General features: G+C 37.7%; 1 protein-coding gene across 8 annotated transcripts in view; it reads left to right on the top strand.

Moving 5' to 3' along the window:
* Positions 1–25,518, top strand: part of MAP4K3 (mitogen-activated protein kinase kinase kinase kinase 3) — a 325,471-nt gene that overhangs the window by 213,747 nt on the left and 86,206 nt on the right. For all 8 annotated transcript variants that reach the window (XR_011920413.1, XR_011920412.1, XR_011920414.1 and 5 more), the window contains 5 exons: positions 7,267–7,391; positions 9,875–9,916; positions 18,572–18,656; positions 21,379–21,458; positions 22,778–22,838. Coding sequence is in view for 5 of the 8 variants with exons in the window: in XM_072409172.1 (XP_072265273.1) it covers positions 7,267–7,391; positions 9,875–9,916; positions 18,572–18,656; positions 21,379–21,458; positions 22,778–22,838 (393 nt within the window). In the remaining 3 variants the exon portion in view is untranslated. The remainder of the gene's footprint in view (positions 1–7,266; positions 7,392–9,874; positions 9,917–18,571; positions 18,657–21,378; positions 21,459–22,777; positions 22,839–25,518) is intronic.

The following is a 25,518-nucleotide window of genomic DNA, read 5'->3' as shown; positions in this document are numbered from 1 at the left end:
TACAATATCCCTGAAAAGGCCCTACCCTATATGATGTGAATTTGTTGCTCCCAGTGTATGACGCTGTCAGTGGCAGGTTTGCTGAATCACCCAGGTTCACTGATGAAAGTGTATCCTCTCCAGCCTTGGAGAGCTTTAATAAATCAGGCCCAATGTGTCCTTGTGCCTCTAAGTACTAGGATTGTGGTGGACAATGCCGACCAGTTCCTCTTTTATTTTAGCAAAACTAGTGATAAATTGTTTTTTACATACAAGCATTCCAAATTATTAGTAGTATAATTATACATATAGTGATTACAATAAAAGAATATGCTGACGGAAACCAGTTAGTAAATATGTCCCACCAATGATGCTTGTAAATAGTGATAAAAATTTCTGGAGCAGCAATAACCTTCTCTTTGTTTTTATGTATTTCTAAAGTCATATGTTTAGTATCATCATAGGTATAGGCATATAGAGCCTCTATATTGCATACATGTTCTATTTTAACCTTCAGCTTTTCTAAATCTATATTATAATGTGTACACCAAGATATGTTTAACTGAACTGCTCATGTGTTTAAATAATAAATTTTTTCCATACCACCTTAGGAGGATATGTAACAGTTGGTGATTTTGGCAGATATTTTACCAGTTCCATTTCAAACTTTAACACAAATCCAGGTGGTAATATACCAGTATTTTCTGTTACAAGCTTGCATTCAGCATTTTGTCTGTGGGTATTACAGAGTGTAATTTGCATCCCATTTGTTATTTTAGTTTCAGCAGATGGAATGACAATTTATTGTCCATCTAGTAATACATGTCTCATGTGTTTGATTGATATGTGTCCTCAGACTGCAAGTAGTTCATATAAAGGACTCCAACAGTTCACTACGTGAGAGTTTACCGCAACTGTAGGTTCTTTCAAGCATTATAATCCAAGATATATATCTGTATTACCATAATCGATGATTAGACATCTTGGGTATGTCAACAAAGTCCTCATCAAAAGCACATTGACATTCAATGGAAAATTTATTTACATCATTGCTGGCGCTTGGTCTCAAATCTCCACCTTCACCTCAAGTGCGGCTTGTTGCAGCTCTTATGGTGATGAGTTAACATCCCTAAATACGGTGTGGAACCGCTAAGTTGTCTGTTGTTGAGGTCCAAAATCACTTGCAAAATAGGTTTTAACCACCCCTTCAAGGTATGTTCTGGGGTATTTTTCCATTTAGCCTCTTTAATGAGTCTATTCATGTGCTCTGGGTTTTCAAAGGTCACTGCAGCTGCCATACCTTCTTGAAATCTGGATAAGTCTTTAGATTGCATATTGGCTCTCTCTTGCAGGTACAATTTCTACTTCAACAGTTCCTAGTACATTGTCTTTTACCCATCCAGCAATGGATAAACGAGTTTTCACTTTGACTTCTTGTTGTGCAGTATGCCTTTCATTGTTGAATAGTGCCCAATAGGCTGGAAGCAGTTGCTTTGAGTGTTTTGTTTGTGCACCAGTTTACTGTCTTGACCAAAATCATATTGGTATTCACTTGCTTTTTATTTTGCAATATCATTGACGTCAGTGGATTCCAGTTCAAAAGGATGATTGACATCCACAATGCCTGGTTCTTGATGTTGGGAGATAGCACGTTTGGCTTCTTCAAAAGCTCATTGTTGTTGTTCTCCCTACTCAAATGATTTTTTCTTTTTCACAACATCATGCATGGGTTTGAGAATAAATCCCAGGTGAAAGATGAAGGTTCTCCAAAACCCCATCAGGCCCGAAAAGGTTTGTGCCTTTCTTTGTAGTAGGTTCTTTGTAAGCTTAAATGCTTCTCTCTGGTATTTTCTTCAGAGGCCCTAACTATACCATACCCTAAAACTTTACCTCTGGTGCAGGGCGTTGGATTTTGTCTTGTTTTACTTCCCATCTTCGGTTCTTCAGGTGATAGTCAGTTTCAGAGCTTTAGTAACTTTGCTTAGTTCCCCTGTAATAATAATATCATCAATATAATGAAAAATATGCACTTTGCAAATGTCGAACCCAGTATGTATTTGTTGCAGATCTCTGGCCACGAGAAAGGAAGCATGTCTTTAATGATTGTGGCAATGCACAACAACTGCAGGGGCATGTTTATTTAACTCCTGATAATTCACCGTCCTCTGCCATGTAGAATCCGGGCTCAAAATGGGCCACACTGGGCTATTCCAAGGACTTACTGCAGGTCAGAGTACACCTATCCGCAATAATTCCTTCCTTGATAGTTTCTCCTATCTCTTTGTGTCCCCCCCCCGAAAGCCTGTACTGTTTCACGTTTACAATAGTAGTGGGTGTTGGAATGTGCAGCGGAATCCATTTTGTTGAGCCCCTTACTATTTGTTTCACTGGCCTAATATTGTAGGAAGAATGTCCAAATACAAAGGTAAAACTGTGCAAACAGAATATGGTCCCTAACAAAATGTCTATTTCCAAAATGTTCACAGTGACATTACAAACAAAAACAAAAGCTGTAAATGGGGGAACTTATCTATTGCAAGCTTTAACTTCTGCATTTTAGCTGGTATGTTAGCTTCCCCATAACCATTTACATAAACAATAGGTCCTGAGGTATCATTGATATTTCCATGTACTAAAGTAAATTCAGCACCAGTATCATTTATGCAAGAACTCTTTGTACATTACCACGTGAACAATATAGGGTCAGTGGTACATAAGGGTGTAGGTCTCCTGTAACCACTGACCGCACATGGACAAGGACACACCTGACCGTCACATAGTGGGAGAAGGAGCTTGCCATTGTCCCAAATCAGTCAAATTGTCCCAAACAGTTTTTGCTTTGAAGTGTCAGTCTCGGCTTGCTCCATGAGAGGGGCAGATTGCTCACTGTTCTTTTCTCTGATTTTGCTTTTGGCAATGCTTCTTTCACAAAGCTAACAAAGCTGGATTATGGGTTTTTTTTGTCACTTTTCCAGGGCTTCTTTCTTAATATCCTGGGGATCAGCCCAATCAAACTTTGTGGCATTAACCATCCATTCTACCACTGAACGTGATCCTCGGACTGTCAGTGCTTTAATTGTTTGTAGTGGGATGAAGTGTTAGCGACCCTAAATTTTGCATTTCTTCTGTTGTGATTTTAACTCCTTCTCCACCCTCGTCCCACAGTCCCACCAGCCAGTGGAGTATACCCTCCCCAGAGCGCTGCCGGAATTGTTTACTAATGTCCAGCCAGTAAAATCCTGTACTATTAAAGTGGAAGCCGGCAACCTGCTGACCTCTCCCTTTGGTGCTGTGTTATGGGGCTCACATCCAAAGAATAACAATCACGGACAGTATTTAAACTACTGTCATTTACATTGATTTCATCATCAGAATCAGAAACATCTTCTGACCAAACTGAAGGATTTACATGTGCTCTTTTTTCCTCTAAACTTTTTTCTTCTGGTGTTTACAACCCAACCGCTTAAATGGTATGTTTATCTTCCAACTCTTGTACTCTAGTAACACCATATCCACTACCTCTTTAGCAAAAAACACTGTAATTCTCTGGGGTACAATTCTTGGTTTCTAATGCAACAGTTTTATCATTGTCATCATTTAATTTCTCGTCCACAATGCCGAGGGCTTTCAGGAAAAGACATTTCAACTCCCGTGGTGCCTGCTTCTCCACCCTTCTCCTTTTTTCCATTGCCAGAGAATAAACTGTTATCAAATTTTTTTTCTTTCGTCAGCACACATCATATAACAAAGAATATTTACAAAATACCAATGCTCATCAATTTTGTTAATTTAGCAAGTCATATCAATGTACATAGGTTTACACATCAATATCAATAAAACAAAAAAAGTGCACTATAACACTGTACATTATAAACAGTTTCAATCATACTCTCCTTACATTTTCTATTTTCTTGGGATACATTTGTAATGGGGTGCAAAAAGTATTGGGAAGGATGGGGGAAGAGGAGGGGGATTGGGATGCATGGGGAGGTTTGGTCTCACTAAATCATGTGTGTCGGTATCTAATTAGGACAAGTCTTACTAGGTTTACTGAGGAGGTCAATGTTAGTAGGTGGTGGGTTCTTTTACCTCCCCGTTAAACATGAGAAATTTGTATTCGTCTGAGCATTGAAAAGGTAACCAATAGAACCATGTTTTTTTGAACTGTTTGTTTCTCTCCTTTAATAATGCTGTCAAATTTTCCGTCAACATATCGTTTATGCTAGAGAACCACTGAGGGATGTTTGGTGGTGACTGACTTCCAGAGTGCTGAAATGCAGGCCTTTGCCACATTGACTAAATGTATTACTAATGATTTCTTGTACTTGTATTATAAAGAGATGAGGTGGAATAGTAAAGGAAATTTATCAGCTGGCCACTGAAAGGTGAAATCTCTCAGCTCCTATATGAAATTATATACTTGGGACCAGAATTCTTTAAGTTTGTGGCAAGACCATAAAATGTGAATCTGGGTTCCCTCTTCTTCTTTACATCGCCAACAATGTTTGGAAACTGTTCCATTCCATTTGTAATTTGTTTGTTGGTATTTATTAGAAATAGAGGCTTTGTGAGTGAAAATTACCATGCGTTCTTTTTTACCAATAATTAGTGAATGTGTTGTCCATTTCACTTTTCTATTTTTCAAAAAAATGGTTAAGCTGGAGTGTCATAAAGTATGGCATATATCTGTGAAATGGCTCCATTGCTGTACACATTGCTGTTCGAATGTGGTAAGGGAGCCACAAAATGTGAGAGGTCAAATTTTGGCTACCTGGGCCGCAATTTAGCAGGTCAGCCAAGATGCGACCTTGTGAAAATGTTATATTAACATACATTAAAGTATTTAGCTAGACAAACACGCTAAAACATGTAGAATAATCATGGATTGTATGACAGAATTTTTACGAAACCATCCTTGGACCTTGAAAGAGCCATGTGGAGTAGCCCAGGCCTACACTCCGAGGTCATATGGATGTCATTGTTTCCAGGAGGGCTTCTATTCTACTTGACAGTTTCTTAGTCTGACTTGAGAAGCATGATTTAAGTGACCTCATGATTCATTGGGACCAGTGGATTGCATGGGTCACGGCTGTAGAGATCGGTGTCAGGATCTGGAATGCCTAGGACGGAAATTTGTACCTCCAGGGATGCGGAAACTTGCTGTATCATCTGGAAAGTCCAGCCAGTTTGGTACATCTATCTGGTCAATGCCGAGGAAGCTGAAGAGATCCGGTAGCTGATTATGGTATTGCAAGAGGAAGTGGCAATTTGCCTTTCGGACCTGAATCTGGAACAGGTGTCCTCAGTGGTATTGTGCCCACACCTGTTGGATAGCTGTTAGCAAAGGGTGAACAATTCTCTTCATGTGCAAGGTTAAGCATGAGAAGTCAGGCAGTAGTTTGATAGTGGCCCCATCAAATTCCATGGGACCTCATCTCTATACACATTGCAATATTTCCTCTTTTTGTGTATAGAAATGTACACGGCAAATCACATCTCTGGGGCCATCCGGGGTGAAAGGGGTGGCTGAGCCCACTCTGTGTACTCGATCAAGTTCCAGTTCCAGCTCAAACATCCATGTCAGCCTTAGTTGGCAGTAGTTTCCGTAAGGCTTTGGTTTCTTCTGTAGGGCTTAGACTACTCTGCTATTTCAATGGAGCTGCCTATGGCTCCATTATGCAGCCTGATGCTTCTGTTGTTACTGTTTCTGGGGAAGCTGGACTACCCTTTCCCCTCTTCCTGAAGGGGTTTATATCTAGTGCAGTGTCCCTGTGAGGATTGGCAAGCAGGCCCCGTGTTCCCTGCCGTCTTGGCCCCATGTTCCCTGTCGTCTTGGCCGGCATTGTTTTGTAGGCCGCCTGTAGTTCCCTCTTTGATTGGGCTGGCTGGAAGAAGCACTGTGAGTCCAAGGATCCAGACTGCAAAAGTCTGATTCTCGACCTCCGAGGAGCTGACACCTAGTGATGGCCATGCGAAGGAGTGCTTCAGAGCTCGGTAAGTGCTGCTTCTCTCCCGGAGCCTCCGCAGGATGCTGCTGTTCGTGGCATCGCTGGGCCACCCCCCTTTCAACCTTTTTCTTAAACTTACACATTTCACCTGCTTATTCCAATAACACCAATACAGAACAAACAATACAATATCAACAACAATTACACCAGGGACGCCACTTGTAACAAGGTGGAAGTATTTGTGGGACTACAAGTGTCAAGAAGGGTTAAAGAATGACACAAAACACTCAGGCACTGCCTAATTAAAAGTTAGTACTTATCTTTGTTAGATGTTCCAAAATAGCAACAGTTCCAGCAGCAAGATCACACGTCTCCGTTTACCGGAGGGAATGCCTATTTCAGATAATCTAACTGGGAAGAGTCAGGCAGGGAGAAGCTAGCATTACCTTGCACCAGGTATATCCAAAGTTCGGCCAGGGGGCCAATTGTGGCCTGTGCTCAGATTTCCACCGGCCAGCAGCCTCTGTCATAAAATTAATAATATGCTTAAAAAAATTTTTTGTTGATACATGTACAATTTTTATGGGTTTGGACAAGTTATGTTTGTTTTTGTGTCTGGGTTTTTTTTTGATAAAAGATTGTGATGTGGATGTACTTCTGATAAGAAAGTCCATTTGTACATGTATAGTATCTTTAGAAGAATTTCCTGTTAAAACACGGTAAACTCCCCATGAAAAGATCAACTGTGGTTACTGCAAATAAAAACACATACATTTTTTTTGTAGGTGGGTGGGGAAAGTCATAAGGTTTAGGGAAGTTGTTTGTTTAAACTAAGAAAACTGTTGTTACTGGTACACCAATGTAACAGTGTTTGTCAACAAAAATGATCTGACTACTAAACAACTGAGAATTTGTCAATGGAGCACATACATGCTTTTTTAGGGTCCAGGTGGCCATATAACATGCAACTATGACTTTAAATAGGACTCCTACCAGGATGCCAGTGTGAGAAGTTTCCTGCTTTTCAAGTGCATTATAAAAGTGCTTGTTTGGAAATCAAATTTTGGCTGATGGTGGCATTGTTCAGATCTCAACTCAACCAAATAACTGATGTTCAGGTCAAATTTGTGTCTCATATTGAGTGCACCTCCCGTATCAACTATAATTTTGAATTTATGGGCAGGAGGTAAAAAATCAAAGCATTTTCTTAACAATTCCATCAATTCAATACTGACCTTGTGAAAAAAATAGATGCTAGTAATTTTTCTACTGTTGTGTTTTATTATAATTTTCAGTGAGCTGAAACAGTAAATGCCTTCTCATTTCTACTTTTTCACAGGTAATGGAGTGGGCTCAATCCAAGTCAATGGTGACCGGGAAAATTTGTTACATTCTCAGCAGATTGATAATCGAACTTCCAAGTCCTTAAGTGTGCCTACACAGAGAGAAAAGAAAGACTTGCTAGTAGGTTTTTTTTGCATTCATTGAAGGACTACCTCTGGATACACACTTTCCCTCCTGTACGCTGAAAACTAGACAAATCAAAAGCTGTTTGTCAAATTTGGCCCCTAGATTTGATTTTTTTCTGCAGTAGTTACCTTGGTGCTAATTGTCATATCAGACGTTACTAAAACTTTTATTTTACAGCAAATGGTAGGTAGGCTGTGGGTTATGGAGAGGTTGCTGCCTCCTTTCAGGGCAGGAGAAAGGATTTCTACAAACATTTATTCCTAGACTTTTCCTATGAATAGAGGTCATATATTAGTATTATTATTTTTAATATTAATATTATTAAACAGTCATTATGTAGCGCCAACATAATACGCAATGCTGTAAATGTACTAGGGGTTACAAATGACAGACAGACAGTGACACAGGAGGAGGAGGAGAGGATCCTGCCTGAAAAAACTTGCAATCTAAAAGGTGGGGGAATCTGCACACAATAGCAGTGGGGCATATGGAATTTGGGTAAGTAGTGAAGGGTTTAAAATACAGAAGAAGACAGGTAGGCAAATTTGAAAAGGTTTTGAGTGTTTTTTTAAAATAAGCAAGAAACAGGAGCGAGCTGAATAGGATGTGGGAGACAATTCGTGCATTTGACAAGGTTACGAAAGAGGAAGTTATTAGTAGGTCATTAGAGGAACAAGAGCGGCTAGGGGTGTAATTTTCTATTAGGTTAGAACAGTAAGTGGGACAAGAACTGTGGAGGGATTTAAAGGCAAAGCACAGGAGCTTGAATTTGATTCTAAGGTGAAATTGAAGGAAATGAAGAGAACCACAGAGAGATGCAGCAAAACAGGGGTGGTGGGAGGGATGGATAAGTCTGGCTGCAGTGTTCATAATAGATTGTAGAAGAGAGAATCGGGTTAGTGGAATACCAGAGACGAGGATGTTACAAGTTTGGTGGTCTCTGATGACAGGTAGGGCGGATTTTGGAAATGTTGCGCAGGTAAAAGTGACAGGACCTGAAATGTTCTGAATATGGGGGCTAAAGAAGAGGGCAGAATCAAAGGTGACAACAAGACAACGGGAAATTAGCCTGTTATTAACAGAAATATGTCAGGAAAGATTTGGAGTGTGCGTGTGTGTGTGTATGTGTGTGTGTGTGTATGTGTGTGTGTGTGTGTGTTTGGGGGGGGGGGATACGTTCTGTTTTTTCCAGGTTGAATTTCAGAAACCTGTCAGCCACCCATGATGAGTTGACTGACAGGCAGCATGAAACCTTATCCAGGACTGAGGAAGACAAATCAAGGGTGGGCAGAAAGATAGATTTAGGTGTCATTAGCATACAGATGGTACTGTAAACTAAATGGGGATATTACTGAGTGAGGAGGTGTAGAGAGAAAAGGGAACTTGTCCAAGGAGTGACCCTTGGGGAACACAAACAGGGGGGCCCTTTGTGTGGTTGGCGGTTTACAGGCAGCCCAGATACTCCTTTCAACATTACAAACACTGTTTTTACCATTCAAAATACAATCATAGGAGCACCTTTTATTCCTGTTCAGCAACTATACCTATACTAGGGTTGTCCAGTATGACCCATGTAGATTTCTATGTCACAATTTATCATACATTTATATCTAACTATAAAGACATTAATCCACCAATTCACTGCTTTGAGAATAACAATGGGGTTCCCAACCAGATTACCCTCAAAGAACCTGTTCTAAAATACACAAAGTGACTGCATTTATTGGACACAACAACCTATCCTTATTTTCAAACTTCAAGCTCCAAAAACCCTTTCAATACCAGAATATCTTGTTATGGGGTTGCAGTATGTCCTAATAAACCTCCTATTACCCAGCTAATCCACCAAACCAATTTGAATTGGTTTTAAGAACACATATCTAAGCTTAAGCCTGAACTTTGTTATTTGTGCACTTTACCAGTAGACCTAATTGATGAAATCTAAAGACAGCATTTTAGGAGAAAGACCCCATACTGGTTTGAAGCATGGTAATGAAAGTGTTTTTGCTTTCGTTTGCTTTTGTACTTTAGGGTCTGAGCTTCTTGCAATCATCGAGTTGTTTGAGCGGATTCTGGATTATGCCAAACTGTGCTTGATGAAAATTAGGCCATCTGTCCAACAGTTGAAGTTAAAGCAGAAATACAAGTTTCGACACAATACATAATTGCATATAACAATATTTTTTCTGAATAAATGAATAAAATGAACATTGCCTTTATCTTTAAGCACTGTTTAAATAAAGATCTACTGTGTACATGAATAATTTTGTTTTAAAACTGTATCTTTAACATGGTGTGTACATCATATTTTGTTTGACTGTACATAGAAGTGTCTTCACAGTTGAGATGGAAAGCAAATATTCTATTCTTGGTCTTTTAACACAGTGAATTATACCCAACTCTTACTTTTAAAGTGTTTTAAAATTGGATGTCAAATTTTGTAAGTGCCATACATACCAATATTTTTTCTCTTTCAGAAACCAGTAAGTAATGGCCTGCCGCCTACGCCTAAAGTACATGTGAGTATCATCCAAATATTTCAATGACATGAATAATGAATATACATCAGTAGCCCAATACTGTCTGCATTTTCAGCAATTGAAAAGGCAAAGTAAACAATGTCTCTGTGATTATCACCTTGCACACATGCTAAATCTACAGTAAATACATACATCATATAATTTGGAAAATAAAATGTTTTTCAAGATTATTAAAAAGGGGGAGTCTAGAAAACAAAAAAAAAATCTTGAGCAATAAAAGTCAGACATAGACTGTGAGAAACTGTACACCACGACTGGATTTACTTCAAAAAATTTTATAGGGAAAAAATTTAAATAAAAACATGGACAAAAATTATTAACATTAATAATTGAGTACAGAAAATAGGAAACATTATTTCATTAATAAAAAAAAAGCCTTAAAATGTGTAAGTTTTAATTTATTTTAACCTAAGCATCAAAGTATTATGTTCAAGATGTTAAATTTATATGACTATATTAAATATAAACTATTGAAGATAGATTTTAATATTATCAGGTGTAAAGCAGGAGTGCTCAATGTTTCCCTCTGCTTGGTGATAAAACAATCCTTGGTTTCACTTACCTATTCCTTCTTGAGAAATTACCACAAAATTTTGCTTAGCAATCTCGTCCCTGGAGAGGCTAGACGGGTGCCTCTGACTGAATAAGTGGTGGGGCAGGTCTAAGTTGTTTCACTGTACCGGACAATGTAGGTGTGCCTATGTAGCAGTGTATTATTATTATTATTATTATTATTATTAATAAACAGGATTTATATAGCGCCAACATATTACGCAGCGCTGTACATTAAATAGGGATTGCAAAGTACCTGTAGAATTAGAGATAAATGAACATTAGTTGCAGGCAGATGAAGATGGTGAATTCATTCAGCAGTGATGTTAGTGGAGAAGGATGATGATGATGATGGAATTCCCTGGATTAATTCTCATTGCACTTATAATTTGGGCACTTGAGATTTGGGCACGTGACCAGGGTCCTAACGTGACCTTGCCTATTGTTTAAATAGAAGTGCTTTGGGTTCTGATTAAGGATGGACAGAGTGTAGCATAGAGCTTCTATTTATCCAGTCTCAGAACTTAAGAAATACATTGAAATGAAATGTGTGAAACAGTGTTAAAATGCCTGGGTAGAGATTTTAAAATGGTGTTATTGGTGGAATGTGGTGTTGAATTCTATGTTGATATAATAGGGTGGTTGAGCAACAGGCAGAAGTTTCTGGCCATCTCAGGTGCCTCCGACAGTGTATGTATAGGCAAGCACTTTCAGCTTTATTAAAATGTATTTTTTTTTTTTTATATAAAACAACTTATAAGTAAAGAGATCACAAAAGAGAAGCTTCCAAAATGAACATCCCTTCCTTGTCATCCCTTCCTTGTCCCTTCCTTTCTCAGTCCTGCATAAAGTGTTGGGCCACAACCAATCTTTGCTTACACGGACTGAGCTTTTGGTGGATGCTCCTTTTATACCCTTAATACTCACACCTGTTACCAAATTATCTTGTTAATTGAGGACCTGTATAAACTTTGTGTCTGCCCCAACTTTTTAGGAGCTTGTTGCTGGCATTTTCTAATTTGTTTATATGTAAACAATAGAATTAAGTTTGTGAGGGGAAACACTAAAAATCTATTCTCTGTTAAATAAAGGGGTAATTGAATTAACAAATAAAATACATCAAAGAACAAAAAGATCAAAGAAGGGCAATACTATATTATAAATTGAATTAACAAATTAATTTTTTTTTTTTTGCATTTTTGGAAACTGTTCCAACTTTACTGGGAATGGGGATTGTAAACAGGGCTTTGGTGTCGGTAGATAAATCCTTCAAATCCGACTCCTCAGTTTCTAGTACACCCGACTTCGACTCTTCTCTATTTACAGGGTTTCTCATTTTATCTTCACACTTTTACATTCAAACTTCACACTTTTGCAACCAAACTTCACAAAAAAATTTAGACCCCACAATTATTCATAAATCAATAAATGTAATAAAAAATTAAATAAAACACAATATTTTTACCATAAAAGTTTTTTTCAAGAAACATTAATAACAATGTTTGAAAATAAATTGATGATTTGTCAATTAATATGTTTTTACTTTGTATAATTTTAAAATTAAATATCTTTGTTTCATGGATTTATACTAAGTTTTAAGATAACAATAATATTCATCTTTTTATCTTCAAAGTTATTAGCTTTATATTTAGTATTTCACTTACTCTTATGGCCAGAGAATTAAGTAATGCAGAACGTCAGAGTGGTAGACACTTATCTGAATGGAAGTGATGCCTTCAAGATAGCAAAGGTTTTGGGTTGTAATTGTACAACCATAACCAAAATTATTAAGATCTATGAATCTTCCGGTAGAGTGGAAAAATTACCAAGAGGAGGTCTAAGAAATTCAAAGTTGGATGAAGCCCATTGAAGATTGCAAAATAAGCCTCAGGGAAAAAAAGGATCAATTATTTGCGAAGTTTGGAATTAATGTATCTATTTCAACAATAGATGGATGCATTGATAAATTCCATAGGTCATTATAAAGAACTTCTTTAGTTCCTGCAAGGCGCAATGATTTCCACTCTCTTCAAGAAAGGCTTAGCTATGCTAACAAAATCCCTGATCTCATTGCTAAGGAAGATGGAAAAAACATCTACTTTCTTGATGAAGTAGGTTTTAACATCTCAATAAGAATTAAAAGGTGAAGATCTCCTATTGGGCAAAGGCTCGTGCATGCTGTGGCTGGAGGGCATTTCAGAAAATAAATTTGTTGTGTGAGGAATAAAAATGGGACCCTACACTTTGTCACAAGCACAAACATTTAATCCAGAAGCATTCCTCAATTTTATTGATGAGGTTTTTACCACCATACTCTCCATGTCTTAATTCTGTTGAGAACATGTTCTCTAAATGGAAAGAAGTAGTAAGAAGAAATTGGCTAATTAATTTGGGTGCTTTATTAGAAATCATCAATAGTGTATTTTTAACAATAAGTGAGCAGGGTTGCTCAAGTTACACAAAAATGTTCAGCTTTTTGCCTAAATACCTAAGAGGGGAAAGCATTATTGAATAATAGATCATTAAATTAATTATTAGGTATTTTTATTTATTGTTTTTTGAGAAAAACTTTTTTGGTAAAAATATTGTGTTTTATTTAATTTTTTAATAAATTTATTGATTTATGAATAATTAGGGGGTCTAAACTTTTTTTGTGAAGTTTGAATGCAAAAGTGTGCAGATTGAATGCAAAATAATTTTTTGGGGAGGGTGAAATTTTTTTAGTGAAATTTGGTTGCACAAGTTGAGTTTGAAAGCAAAAGTGTGAAAATAAAATGAGAAACCCTTTAATATGCTAATGTATTTTCCAAGCTGATCAAAGGAAGGCAACATACACACCATTTAACCACAGAACTATTGGCTAGGAAGCTGACCCTCTACTGTATTGGCCAGTTTAAACAAAAGACAAAAAAATGAAAACAATAAGGTTTTATTTATTGTTTTTATCAAGCAAAAAATTAGAAACAGGAACTTTACCAGTTTAAAAATATGAACCACATTCTTTGGTAGTTTAAAAACAAAAACAAAGCTTAACTACATGAACGAAAACAAAAGCTGTAAAACATAAAACAGTTTATATAATAAACTTGGAATATAGTTGTAGAGTAGTAGCTGTTAAATGCAATCCAAAACTAACTCAATGTAGTGTTGTTCTAAGAAACAGAATTGCTTCTGCCATATCCTCTTTCATAGAAGCTCCTAAATCTGACTTGATTATTTTTAGAGCTGAAAATAGTCTTTCAGCACTGACTTGAGTGGGTGGCATTGCTGTTATGGTTCTAGCCACATCACTAATATTCTAGAAATAAACAAGGATGGCTTCTTCTACAGTCAGTTTTGATGAGCGATCCTGCTTTTCTACTACTTTTAATTCTTTAAAAAACTCCTGCTGGAATCTCTTTATTTGGACATTATCTGGTCGTTTATCTTTCACACATATGTGACGTCGCTTTACTGTTGAAAATTTAATTTTGTCCAAAAAGAAATCAAAGTCTAATTCTTCATTTGAAGAGGATGATCCTGAGTTACCAGTGCTTATAGCTTCATCCAGTGGTGTTGTTTCAGGTACTAATCCCTTCATGCGAACTGCTACATCATAGAGGGCCTTTTTTGCAGCATCAATCTGGTCATCGCTCAACAAAATTCGGCTCATTGGATCAACATAAATAGCAGCTACTGTAACTGTGCAAATAACAGCTCTTTGAGATTCCTATAACTGTTTTTTCTTTTAGTGAGAAGCTGTGATGGCAGAGGCACAAGCATGTTTCAAGTCGTTGGAGTTACGGGCCATCATGAATTTTTGTTTCTCCAGGGAAAGTCAGCAAAGGACATTCACATTGAGATGTCACAAACACTGGGGGGAAGTGTCCTTTCTACAGCACTTTCAAAACCTGGATATCTCGTTATAAGACTGGCCATTTCACTGTTAAAAGATGAGCCCCGCAGTGGGCGCCCCCAACTTAAACTGACCCGGCAACCTGCGATGTCCATGAGCTGATTATTGAGGACCAGCGAATACCTGCAAAAAAGACAGCCCAGATACTTGACATCTCAAAGGGTCAGGTTGGGTTTATTATCACCACTATCCTAGATATGCGCAAGCTTTCAGCGAAGTGAGTGCCGAAATATTTGAACAATGATCAAAAGAAGAAACAAGTTCAAGCATCCAAAGCCGTTTTGGCCCATTTTGAAGCTGCACAGGACTTTTTGGCTAGGTTAGTGACAGGCTGAAACCTGGCTCCACATCTATGATCCTGAAACCAAGGAACAGTCAAAGTAGTGTTCAAAGGAGTAACAGTATTCTGTTGGTGGACTACCTACCTCAGGGCTCTAGTATCACCCGACAGTATTATGCTATCCTCCTGGACCAGGTGAAGGCCGTGGAATAAGACAAAACGCCGTGGAAAGTTGACCAAAGGGATCCTTTTTTTGCATGACCATGCACCTGCGCTCACGTCCAACGTTGTGGCTGCCAAATTGAACCTCCTGGGTTTCCAATTGGTCCACCATCTCCCCTACTCACCTGACCTGGCCCCTTCGGACTATTGTGTTGCCGAATTTGAAGAAACACCTGAAGGGGCAACATTTTGAGGACATTTCTGATATCAAAGATGCTGCTGGGAGCTGGTTTGAGGCCCAACCAAAGGACTTTTATTTGAACAGTCTAGAAAAACTGCAACTATGCTGTACCAAGTGCATTAGTCTCAGTGGGCAATATGTTGAATAAATGTTATTTCTTAATTCTGGCTCTCTTCTTTCTGGGCAAAGCCAGGAACTTTTTTCGCACCCCCTCGTACAATGCCATCAGGTAATAACCCTCCACATTTGTTCAGGCAATATATCAAGCTCTTCCATTTTAAGAAGAATTTACCAGGATTTTACGATTGCAAACTCTTGATGACAGTAAAGGGGTTGGAAAGTAGATTTTCCAGTGCTTTTACTTGTGTCCACTGGCTTTCAGTTAATAAAACATTTTCCAGTTCTTCAAGAAAATCTTTTAGTTCAAGCAAACACTTTACCATCAAATGAGTGCTTCCCCAGTGCGTTGTTTGATCTAAAATGGCTCCTTTTCCTGCATGTCTTTTCAAAATTGCATCTGTTTTAGGCACCCTTGCTGCAACAGTTACTTGCCTCAATTTGCCAATTAGAGTAGCTGCATGACGATCTTTCAATTCATCTCTTATTGCAAGTTGCAGAGTATGAACAGCACAACGCATATTTTGAAAGATAGTATGCTTAGGTGCTTCTTCAACAATGTTTCGAAAATGTCATTATTCTCTTCTCTTTTACCTACTCCAATACTTGCAGAACTGTCTTCCTTTAATATCTGTCTGTCACTTTCTTCATCTACTTTAATAATTTTCTAAATTGTGCTCAACATATTAGAAGCATTATCTGTCACAATACATAATCTGTTCCTTTTTAATTAAAAAATCTTCTACACCATCCTCCATTAACTTCTGACGATAGTCACTGGTGTGATGTGCCTGGGTGTCCTTTATGCCCAAGGTTTGCATTATTGTTTTATTATTTTCATCAACAAATCTAACATTAATAGCAAAATAATTCACTGAATAAAGTGACGTGTGCATGCATCCATTTTTATGAAGACAGTGGCCCTGATTTATTAAAGTTCTCCAAGGCTGGAGAGAATATACTTTCATCAGTGAAGCTGGGTAATCCAGCAAACCTGAAATGGATTTCCTAAACGTCGTTAGCTATTTGTTAGCAAATGTTTTCAATCCTGGACCAGATCCATTCCAGGTTTGCTGGATCACCCAGCTTCACTAATGAAAGTGTATTCCCTCCAGCCTTGGATAACTTTATTAAATCAGGGCCAAAATGTCCCTTCAGACCTTTTGGTAGTTCTTCCTTTTAATATTTGGCTTCTTCAATTCTAAGTTTCGTTATACTTTCTCTTTCCAGAGCAACCCCAAGTTTTTTAGCCATTTCTCCATTGAGTGTGCATTGGCACACGTAATGTTTCCCATCATTTGATAATGTAAAATGCTCATAAACAGCAGACTTTATCATGTTTGTTGACAGACTTTTTGCCATTGTGAATGGGGTGCCGCTTTCACTAAAATAAAAAATTTAAAATATGTTATACTAACTAGCATTTTCTTTGATTTAAATACAAACATACATAAAGTTCTGCACTACTGCAAACATACATACAACATGACACTATACACACAAATAAGCTATAGCCCTGCACTAAACTTAAACATAGTTTGTCCTATACAGAAAAACATACACACAATATGCACTATACACAAACATTCATACATTTCTACACCATACACACAAACATACACATAGCCCTGCAGTTTTATCCAGAAACATTCACACAGCCCTCCATCATAGTACACACAAGCAGCCATGCAGTTTTAAAATAAACACGAACACTTACAGTTAAATCCAAAAAGCTGTTCCTCCAAGTTTTTCTAAGCTCTTTTAGCAGACAGAGGAAGTTGAGCAGAGGCTGCTGCCTTTATCTTTGTTTGCTGATCTTCTGCTGAAGACAGGGCAGTGGGAGGCTCCAGGGCCAGAGAGGCCACTTAACTAACTTCCTAGTATTAGGTGGTGTGCAAAATGATGTTAAACTTCAGCCTTGGATGGGAGCATATATGGAAAGTGCAGACAGGACACCTAAACACACATCAGGCCATAGCACTCACTTACACCTTTATCATAACACTTGTTTACAATCAAATAAACTTGTTAAACACATTATATCTGAAATAAAATGAAAACACTTTTTGTAATAATCCAGATTACAATAATGTGAATGTCAGGTTGTATAATAGCTTAGCTGAACTTCACACTAGTAGATATACAACTATGCACTGGGCTTTATTCTTACATCAGAGAAGTACCTTATTATGACTATTGTTTGTGAAATAGGACATTTGAACCTGCTGTATATTTTTTTTATTACACTTTCAATTTATCAGGAGTTGGAGTCGGCACATTTTTATCGACTCCGACTCCAGGTACCCAAAATTGTCTCCGACTCCTCGACTCCGACTCCAAAGGTCCCTGAGGTAAATCTGTTTAAAGGCTGTTAGGGTGTTCACATGAATAAAACTTTGGATAGTGGTTTTAACAACTTTAACTGCAATTTTTTTGTTTTGCAAATACTGGAGGATCTCAGAGGAGGGAGTATTAAAGGAAAATCAAAAAGAGATGAAAGACAGGAATCTAGAAGTAGTAGTTTATATACACTGTAGAGCTCAAGTGATACCCACCAGCAAAAACAACAGACACTAGTGGATTGGATAAAAGCAAGAGAACGTGGTTTGCAAGCAGACACAATCTGTGGTCGTATCCCACATGGTCAGTATTTTGTATTTCAGGATGCATCAGATTGTGGACAGCCTTGTGTAGTACCTCTGCCTATTTGTAAGATGCAGCCATCAAACACATGGGTATCCTGTAAAGGCCTTTGGTGAATCATAAAGTGATAGGACCAAGGTTTGAAAATGTAGACAAAAGACCTATTTTTTAAAGGTAATTAGGATAAGCCAAATCAAAAGACTTTTTGATATCCAGACTGTGCCAGGAATCTTTTTTGCTTGGAGACATGAATCAAAAGTAAAATACAGTGTACATGGTCTCCAGCCTGTCTCCACAGCACAAAACGTCTTGGTTCATACCAGTAGGATGGTCAATCCCCTTATTTAGACGAATTTTAAAAATTAGAGCTGAAAGTTTGGTGTCCAGGTTTAACAGTGAAGTTGGTAGTACAGTAGTATCTGTTTCAGGGTCATACAAATAACAGCTTCCATTAGTCTCTACTTATTTGTTCATAAACCTCTTTCACCTCCAGTAAAAAAGACCCATGTTTTCAGTATGCTACAGAAGTATGCCGAGTCAGACCTTCACTACTGCAAAGGGCAATGCCAACCTTACCTGCTGGCTGCTGTACAACAGGTCTGGCTTAGCAGGGCACAGTTCACAGATGTATTTTTCTGCTGCAAACAGCAGTTGAGCTTTACTGTTAAATATATTTCCACAACAACAAACAGTTATATTTCTGTTTATGTATGTGAATTTTAGAAGTATATTATTATGTTACAGATGGGTGCCTGCTTTTCAAAAGTATTTAATGGCTGCCCCTTGAAAATCCATTGTGCAACATCATGGATAAATCCAGAAACAAGAGGTATGGTTTTTTTTATTTTATTTTGTATTGATTATTGTTTTTTTCACTTCTGGTTGCATTTTGTGTGATAAACTGACTAAGCCATCAGCAATTCTGCTTAACTCCCTAGATATTTATATGTGACTGATAGTGAGTTATTTGACGTTATATTTAACATTTTAGTATATAATGTGCCTGATTTATTAAGGCCTATTAACCTCTCTAGCTGTACATTTCTTTCTGCTTTTATATGTCTAAAAGCGGTACATTGTTTTTCATGAAAATTTATTTTACAGTATAATATAATAGTATAAGTAAAATAAATTTTGAAACTCATGTAAAAATAAAAAATTAAATAAATTAAAATATATATATTTTAGCGATGGATGACGCGGGACGCCAGCGAATCAAGTAAGCGCTGTATTTACTAACCTTTCCATAGGTTTACCTACCTCGAGTGTGCCTCGGGGTTACCGCTTTCAGCAACTTTTTTCTACCCCTAGCCACACTTGGGTTTACCGCTAGGGAGTTTAAAGCTCCCCAAGACTGGAGAGGAAAGACTTATCAAGGGTGACACCTTTAATAGTCTATGATGGTCAAACTTCTCCAGTATTGCAAACTTTTAATAAATCAGGCTCAATGTTTAAGTTTTCTGGAAGAGGAAATATTACCTAAAACAATAAAGGCAAAAATAGTTTTATTTTTAATAGAAATACAGTATGGTACAGCCAGACTGTCTACTTCAAATGATAGCTGTTGAAAGAGTCCCTAACATATTATTATTATTATTATTATTATTATTATTACACGGTATTTTTATAGTGCCGACATATATAGCGTCCTCCAGCAGTGCCTGCGGCATCCTCTAGGGATGTCTGTGGCGTCATCCAGTGATGCCCGGCGTCTTCTTTCCCTGCCGATGCCGGCCGGGCATCTGTGCAAGCTGGCGATGCCCGGCAAGCATCTGCGTCCCCAGCGTGTGAACATTGGGGATGTGAGGCTAGGGGAAGCGGATGCCAGCCAGGCATCTGCTCACAAGTGCATGCCTGTTTATTTTTGTTGCTGGTTTTGTTTGACAGTTTTTAGAAAATATGTTAAATTGGAATAGTTAAAGGTTTTTAAGGTGAAATATGGTGTAATTTTTGTTAACCTGACCTTTTTTTTTTTTTTTTTTTTTTTAACCTGTTCTCTCTTTTTTCCACTTATTATATTACTTATTTTTTTCAAATAGAGAGAGGTATGTCAATGAGTGCAGACTTTTCAAGATTGCATGAAGAACTATCTGCAACAGTCCTGCAGTATTTGTTACTGCAGGAGAACTCTGGAAGCACCCTGTACTGGGCTCTGCTAACGTGTGTTTCTCTGCTCATGTTGAAAGTCACTGCCAGGACCCATTGTAATGTAGATATGGCTTCACTGAAAGCTGTGTCTGGGGATGGGGTTATGCTGCTCTCTATTGTTTATGGGGACTGTACAGTGTTGTGGGCGCAGAGATCAATAGAATCAATGGACACATTTTCCTTGCAGTGGAAGATTAGGGATAAACTGGGCTGCCTAGGTCACAGGGTGCAGTGCATGCACCTATAGTATGCACCCCTCACCCCTCTTCATTTTCACCCTGTCTGTGAACTGAGTAGTTAAAAGGCATTGCATCCATTACTTTCAACCATAGTCTGACCACCGGAATCTAAGGCTTTGATCTGGTGCAGGTTCCTTAAGTACTTTTACCAAATCCTGTGGACATTTTTCCTTTTAGTGTTCTTTTGTGAACTTTCATCAGTTGCTGGAGTACATGAGTTTAAGTTTAGGAGTAGGGGTAATTTGGACATTATGGACTTGCTTTCTTTGTAGTGCACAGTTCTCCTCTAAAAGTAACATTGCCTTATTGAAAAAAGTATTCAAATACTATACCATAAAGCAAACCTGTATTTAATTAAAAAAAAATTACCTCCTATACATATGTGCAAAAGATAACATGCATTCACACAAACATATGAAAAAAGCACCACAAATCATAAAAACCAAATCAAACACCATTTAAAAAATGAGCACCTGTAAAAAAACTGTAAAAAAAGAAATACGCACTTTATCTAATGGGGAACATTTCTATTTCCTGCCTGTATATAGAATTAGGATGACAATTACTCTGAATTAATGAAGAAATGTTTTTGAGAACTATACAGAAATCCACAGTTTGTCCACTAAAATGGATATTGGGTTTTGTAATGGAAAATTGGAAATGTACTAATCCACATAAAAAGAAGAAAAATAGAAGGTTCAGGAGGGACGACTCAACTGAAATAGAGTATAAAAAGCTTGTCAACTGTACATAAAATTGAATGTGTATGTTAATTAGAATAGCATGCCAAAATAAGGATGAATATAAAGGAGCAGTGATAAAATATGTAAATAGGAAAGCCACACTTATACCAGTCCATATAAAAGGATAGACCAAAACCAGACAGCGAGTCATAGTATGTAGGTCCGGTGAAAATGTGATGGAGGAGTTCATATATCAGATGTATTTCAAATGTATTTCATCAGTGTTAATTAAATGAACTGAAAAAAAAATAAGTTTGTATATTTGTCTGGATTTCCTGAACATATAGAAATGTATAAACAAAAGAAACATAATTATATGGCTGTATAAACCATTACAAGAAAAAAGACTGCCCCCTACTATACAGTTCATATCATTTTATAAAAAAATTTACAATTTTACTTTTAAATTATATGCTTTCAGACCAGTATCTAATATTTGGTGCTGAAGAAGGTATTTACACTTTAAATTTGAATGAACTGCATGAAACATCAATGGAACAGGTATGTATTCATGTCAAAACACTTTCTGTTCATCATTTGTTTATAAATGTCCCTTAGCTTTGATACCTTCGCCTGAAAATATCTTTATAATTGTTTTCCTCTTTTAAACCTACTGACCAACACCTAATGTAAAAGATGGATTTTAGTGTTCTATGTCAGCCCATGTTCCCACTGATAATCGAGAACCAATCAGCATAGTTCCTAATCACGTGATCATTGTCAGCTATGAAGAAAATGAACTGTCACCTTTAGCAGTGTTTGTCTGGAATGCCATATGTTTAATGTTGTTTTATAAGATTGCAGTGTTATAAACAACAACAGAGGGGAAAAAAGTTATACATTTTATTAAATTTGTAAGAATGTAATACAACTATTTCACAGTAATGTTGCAATGTGTCTATTTTACCAAAGGATTTAATTATCCAGTCATGTACAGATGACACACGTAAGCAACATACGTCAGCTGTTAAGTTGGATAATGAAAGTGGATCTCCAGACAGTTTATGGGAACATTCTCTTCTCTTTTAGTAAATCAGCATCACAGTGTGCAACAATAAATTACAAACATTTGTAAATAACTTCCTAGAATGAATTGGAAACATGCAAATGTAATTTGTGTTTTTTTTTCATGTGTTTTCTGTTGAATGGCATTAGGATTACATGTTGTGCGTTGTAGGTCATGGTCTCTATCTTGTGATGCTGTGTGTTAATATGCATTGTAGTATACTTAGTATTGAATATAAATGCATATCCTAACTTGTCATGATACAGGTGGATCTGCACAGTAACACATTTTTAATGTGTTTTAATTTTTATTTAAAAGCAAAAAAAAAAATGTGAATCCAACTTATTTGTATTAATGAAATGTTTTATTCAGGCCCCTGTTCAGGTAATTTTAGTAAGCTTGCAGTTATTGTTTGAAAAAAAAAATAACCTGATATATTTGCCAGTTCTAAATCCACACTGATGAACAAATGTAGTGGATAAACGGACACGATTGTCAATCAGATGAGGATATAGCATGTGTGCAGTGGTTCCCCAATGTCGTTCATCAGTCCGACCTGGCGAATTGATGAACAACCAATCAGGGACAGCTGTTGTACTTTCCTATGGAAGAGAGCACAGCCGTTTGCTCATCACCCCCTCTCCATAGAACAAGGCAGAGCTGTGCATACAACGGCCCTTCTTTTTCCCCTCATTATAAACAATCATTAAAGATTGCTTCCAGCACCAGAAGTCTGACGTCTGTAAAGGACTTTATCATATCTTCAGAAGAGATTGTTTTGGGTCATCTCATTTTTTTTATATATATATTTTAGCTTTTCCCAAGAAGATGTACATGGATGTATGTAATGAACAACTGTCTTCTCTCAATATCTGGTATGTCTTTTGTTTTAAACCATGTACCTATGTCTGTGATATTTGAAAATGAAATATTAAGTAGTATATAATTCTTCTGTGCACATTCTATCTGTAGCAATAAGATAACTTGTGATTTTGTGTAGGCTATGGTATAAACATTTCACTGACAAATTCCGCCTGTAAATCTTTCACTGTGCCCCAACGAAAACCTGCTTTGGGGGTAATTAGCATAGATAAATATTTTTTTATTTACTTATATTCACCATTCATTTTGGTAGGTCTTCTTGTCCAACAGCCTTCTCTCTAAACAGTAAGGGGAATCCTGCCAGCAGCACAGTTTAAGTATCTTTTAAGCTATGGGGGAGGTATTAGTTGGTATTTCTTAAAGTATGCACACCAATGCTTTGAAAGGGGGACACCTCATGTTTTTAGGCACTTCCTCTCTACTAATTAGGGACCTAAAGTCTGCTATAAACATAGCTTTGGGGCATCACACACGCTGTCCTGCTCGTTATAGGAGTCGAAACCCATGTCTGCCTAGTGTTTTATGTGCATCCCCTTAAATGCCATGATGCAGAATGTCAGTAGTTAGGAAGAGCAGGACAAAGTTTTTACTCACAGCGCATTCAATAAATGTATATATAGCATTTATTAAAAGAATGTACCTGATCCTACTTACATACATACAAATTTAACTTAAGAACAAACCTACAGAGGTGTGTGTGTTTTATATATTATGGACTGTGAGTAAAAACATTTTTTCCTTTATTTATTTGATTGGGGGAAAGTCCTGCTGTTCCAGCAACTGACATTTTTATATCAGAGCGTTAGTAAGTCATGGGAAAAAGAAAGTACCGTATTTTTCTGACTATAAGACGCACTTTTTCCCAAAAAAAATGGGGGTAAAATGAGGGTGCGTCTTATGGTCCAAACTCTCTCATCAGGGTTGCTGTCTAAAAAGTTAGTGTGTCTAGAGGCCCAAAATTAATCAAACAAATTAGGGACCCCCGGGGCCACTTGCATAGCAAGGAGGTGCGACTCCCAAAACTAGAAAATGCTGATAAAACAGTACACTGTCCCCTTCCATACTTTGAACCCCAATTTCCCAAGAATGGTGCGGTGCTGGTGAACAAAATCATAGGTGCAAGTGGAGGACACATGTGGCTAACACCCCCTAAAATTTCCAGCACCTGAAGCCCAATTTCCCTGCACCGCACTGTTCATCAGAAATTGGGGTTCAGGTGCTGGAAGCCTCCAGCAATATGTAACGGGGTATTTTTATGGGTGGAGTTCTCCCTGTTTTGGCAATGGCCTATTAATGAAATTTTAGGGGGTGTTATCTACTGGTGTCCCCCACTTGCACCTCTAGTTTTGTTCACCTGTACCGCACCGTTCTGGGAAACTGGGGTTCAGGTGCTGGAAGCCTCCAGCAATGTGTAACAGGGTAGTTTTTTTTTATGGGCGCAGTTCTACCTGTTTTGGCAATAGCCTATTGATGAAATTTTAGGGGAGGTTAGCCACAGGTGTGTACCCCACTTGCACCTATGAATTTGTTCACCTGCAGCGCACCGTTCCTGGGAAATTGGGGTTCAGGTGATGAAAGCCCCCAGCAATATGTAACAGGGTAGTTTTTTTTATGGGTGGAGTTCCACCTCTTCTGGTGATGGCCTATTGATGAAATTTTAGGGGGTGTTATCCAAAAGTGTCACCCACTTGCTGCACCTATGAATTTGTTCACCTGCACTGCACCGTTCTTGGGAAATTGGGGTTGAAAGTATGGAAGGGGAAAGTGTACAGTATTATGAGCGTTTTGTGACAGGTCTGTACAAATTTGGGAGTCGTTCCTTGCTAAGTAAGTGGCCCGGGGGTCCCTAATTTGTTTAATTTTGGGCTTCTAGACACACTAACTTTTTAAACAGCAACCCTGATGTTCAATTTTCAGTACTTTTTTATAATTATGACCCCCATATTTAGTAATTTAATAAAGGTGTGGAGATGAAATTTGGGGTAATGCTAGCTTAGCTATGAGGGTCCCCTATGTACCCTGAACATTTTAGGTCGGTGGGACATACTGATCAGGAGATATGGGGGTTTGTACATGGAGAGATGTAAGCCTGCAGTGGATGCACAAAATCATCAGGCAGGTACTTACCCCTTCCTGCTGTTTCTTAGCAGCCACGTCTATATAGATGCTGGGGATGTGTTTCAGTGTGAGAAGGCTGGTGGGGAGTGAGAAGGGAGGCAGAGAGGGCAGTCTGAGTTAAGCAGTGCTGGTTTTTCTGTGCAGCAAGTCATTCTATGAAAGGTGAGTTGTAGCTTTCCTGTCACTATAGTCTTGTAGCACAATACCTGTGCAATGTTCAATCTCTCTCTCTGTAAATATTTTCTGCTATATTTTATTAAATATTTCTTGATACAATTTGGTTCAGAATATTTTTTCTCTTGGTTTCCTTCTCTAAAACCTGGGTTCATCTTATGGTCCGAAAAATATGGTACATTCTTTTATAATTCTAAGGTGTTGAAAATCAGGACATAAAAAAGTCCCCTGGTCTTTCATAGGTCCTAAATACAGCCTTGGACAAAAATACAACACATTTGTTACACCATGTCCATAGGAATTTGGAAGGTAAGTGTCAACAAGTGTGTGCTCAATTATTAGGCAAATGATTATTTTCACCAGGAGATTAACACCCTATAT

This window comes from Pyxicephalus adspersus, chromosome 4 (genome assembly GCF_032062135.1).
Source record: "Pyxicephalus adspersus chromosome 4, UCB_Pads_2.0, whole genome shotgun sequence".
Taxonomy (NCBI): Eukaryota; Metazoa; Chordata; class Amphibia; order Anura; family Pyxicephalidae; genus Pyxicephalus; species Pyxicephalus adspersus.
This window is presented reverse-complemented; position numbering and strand designations above follow the sequence as displayed.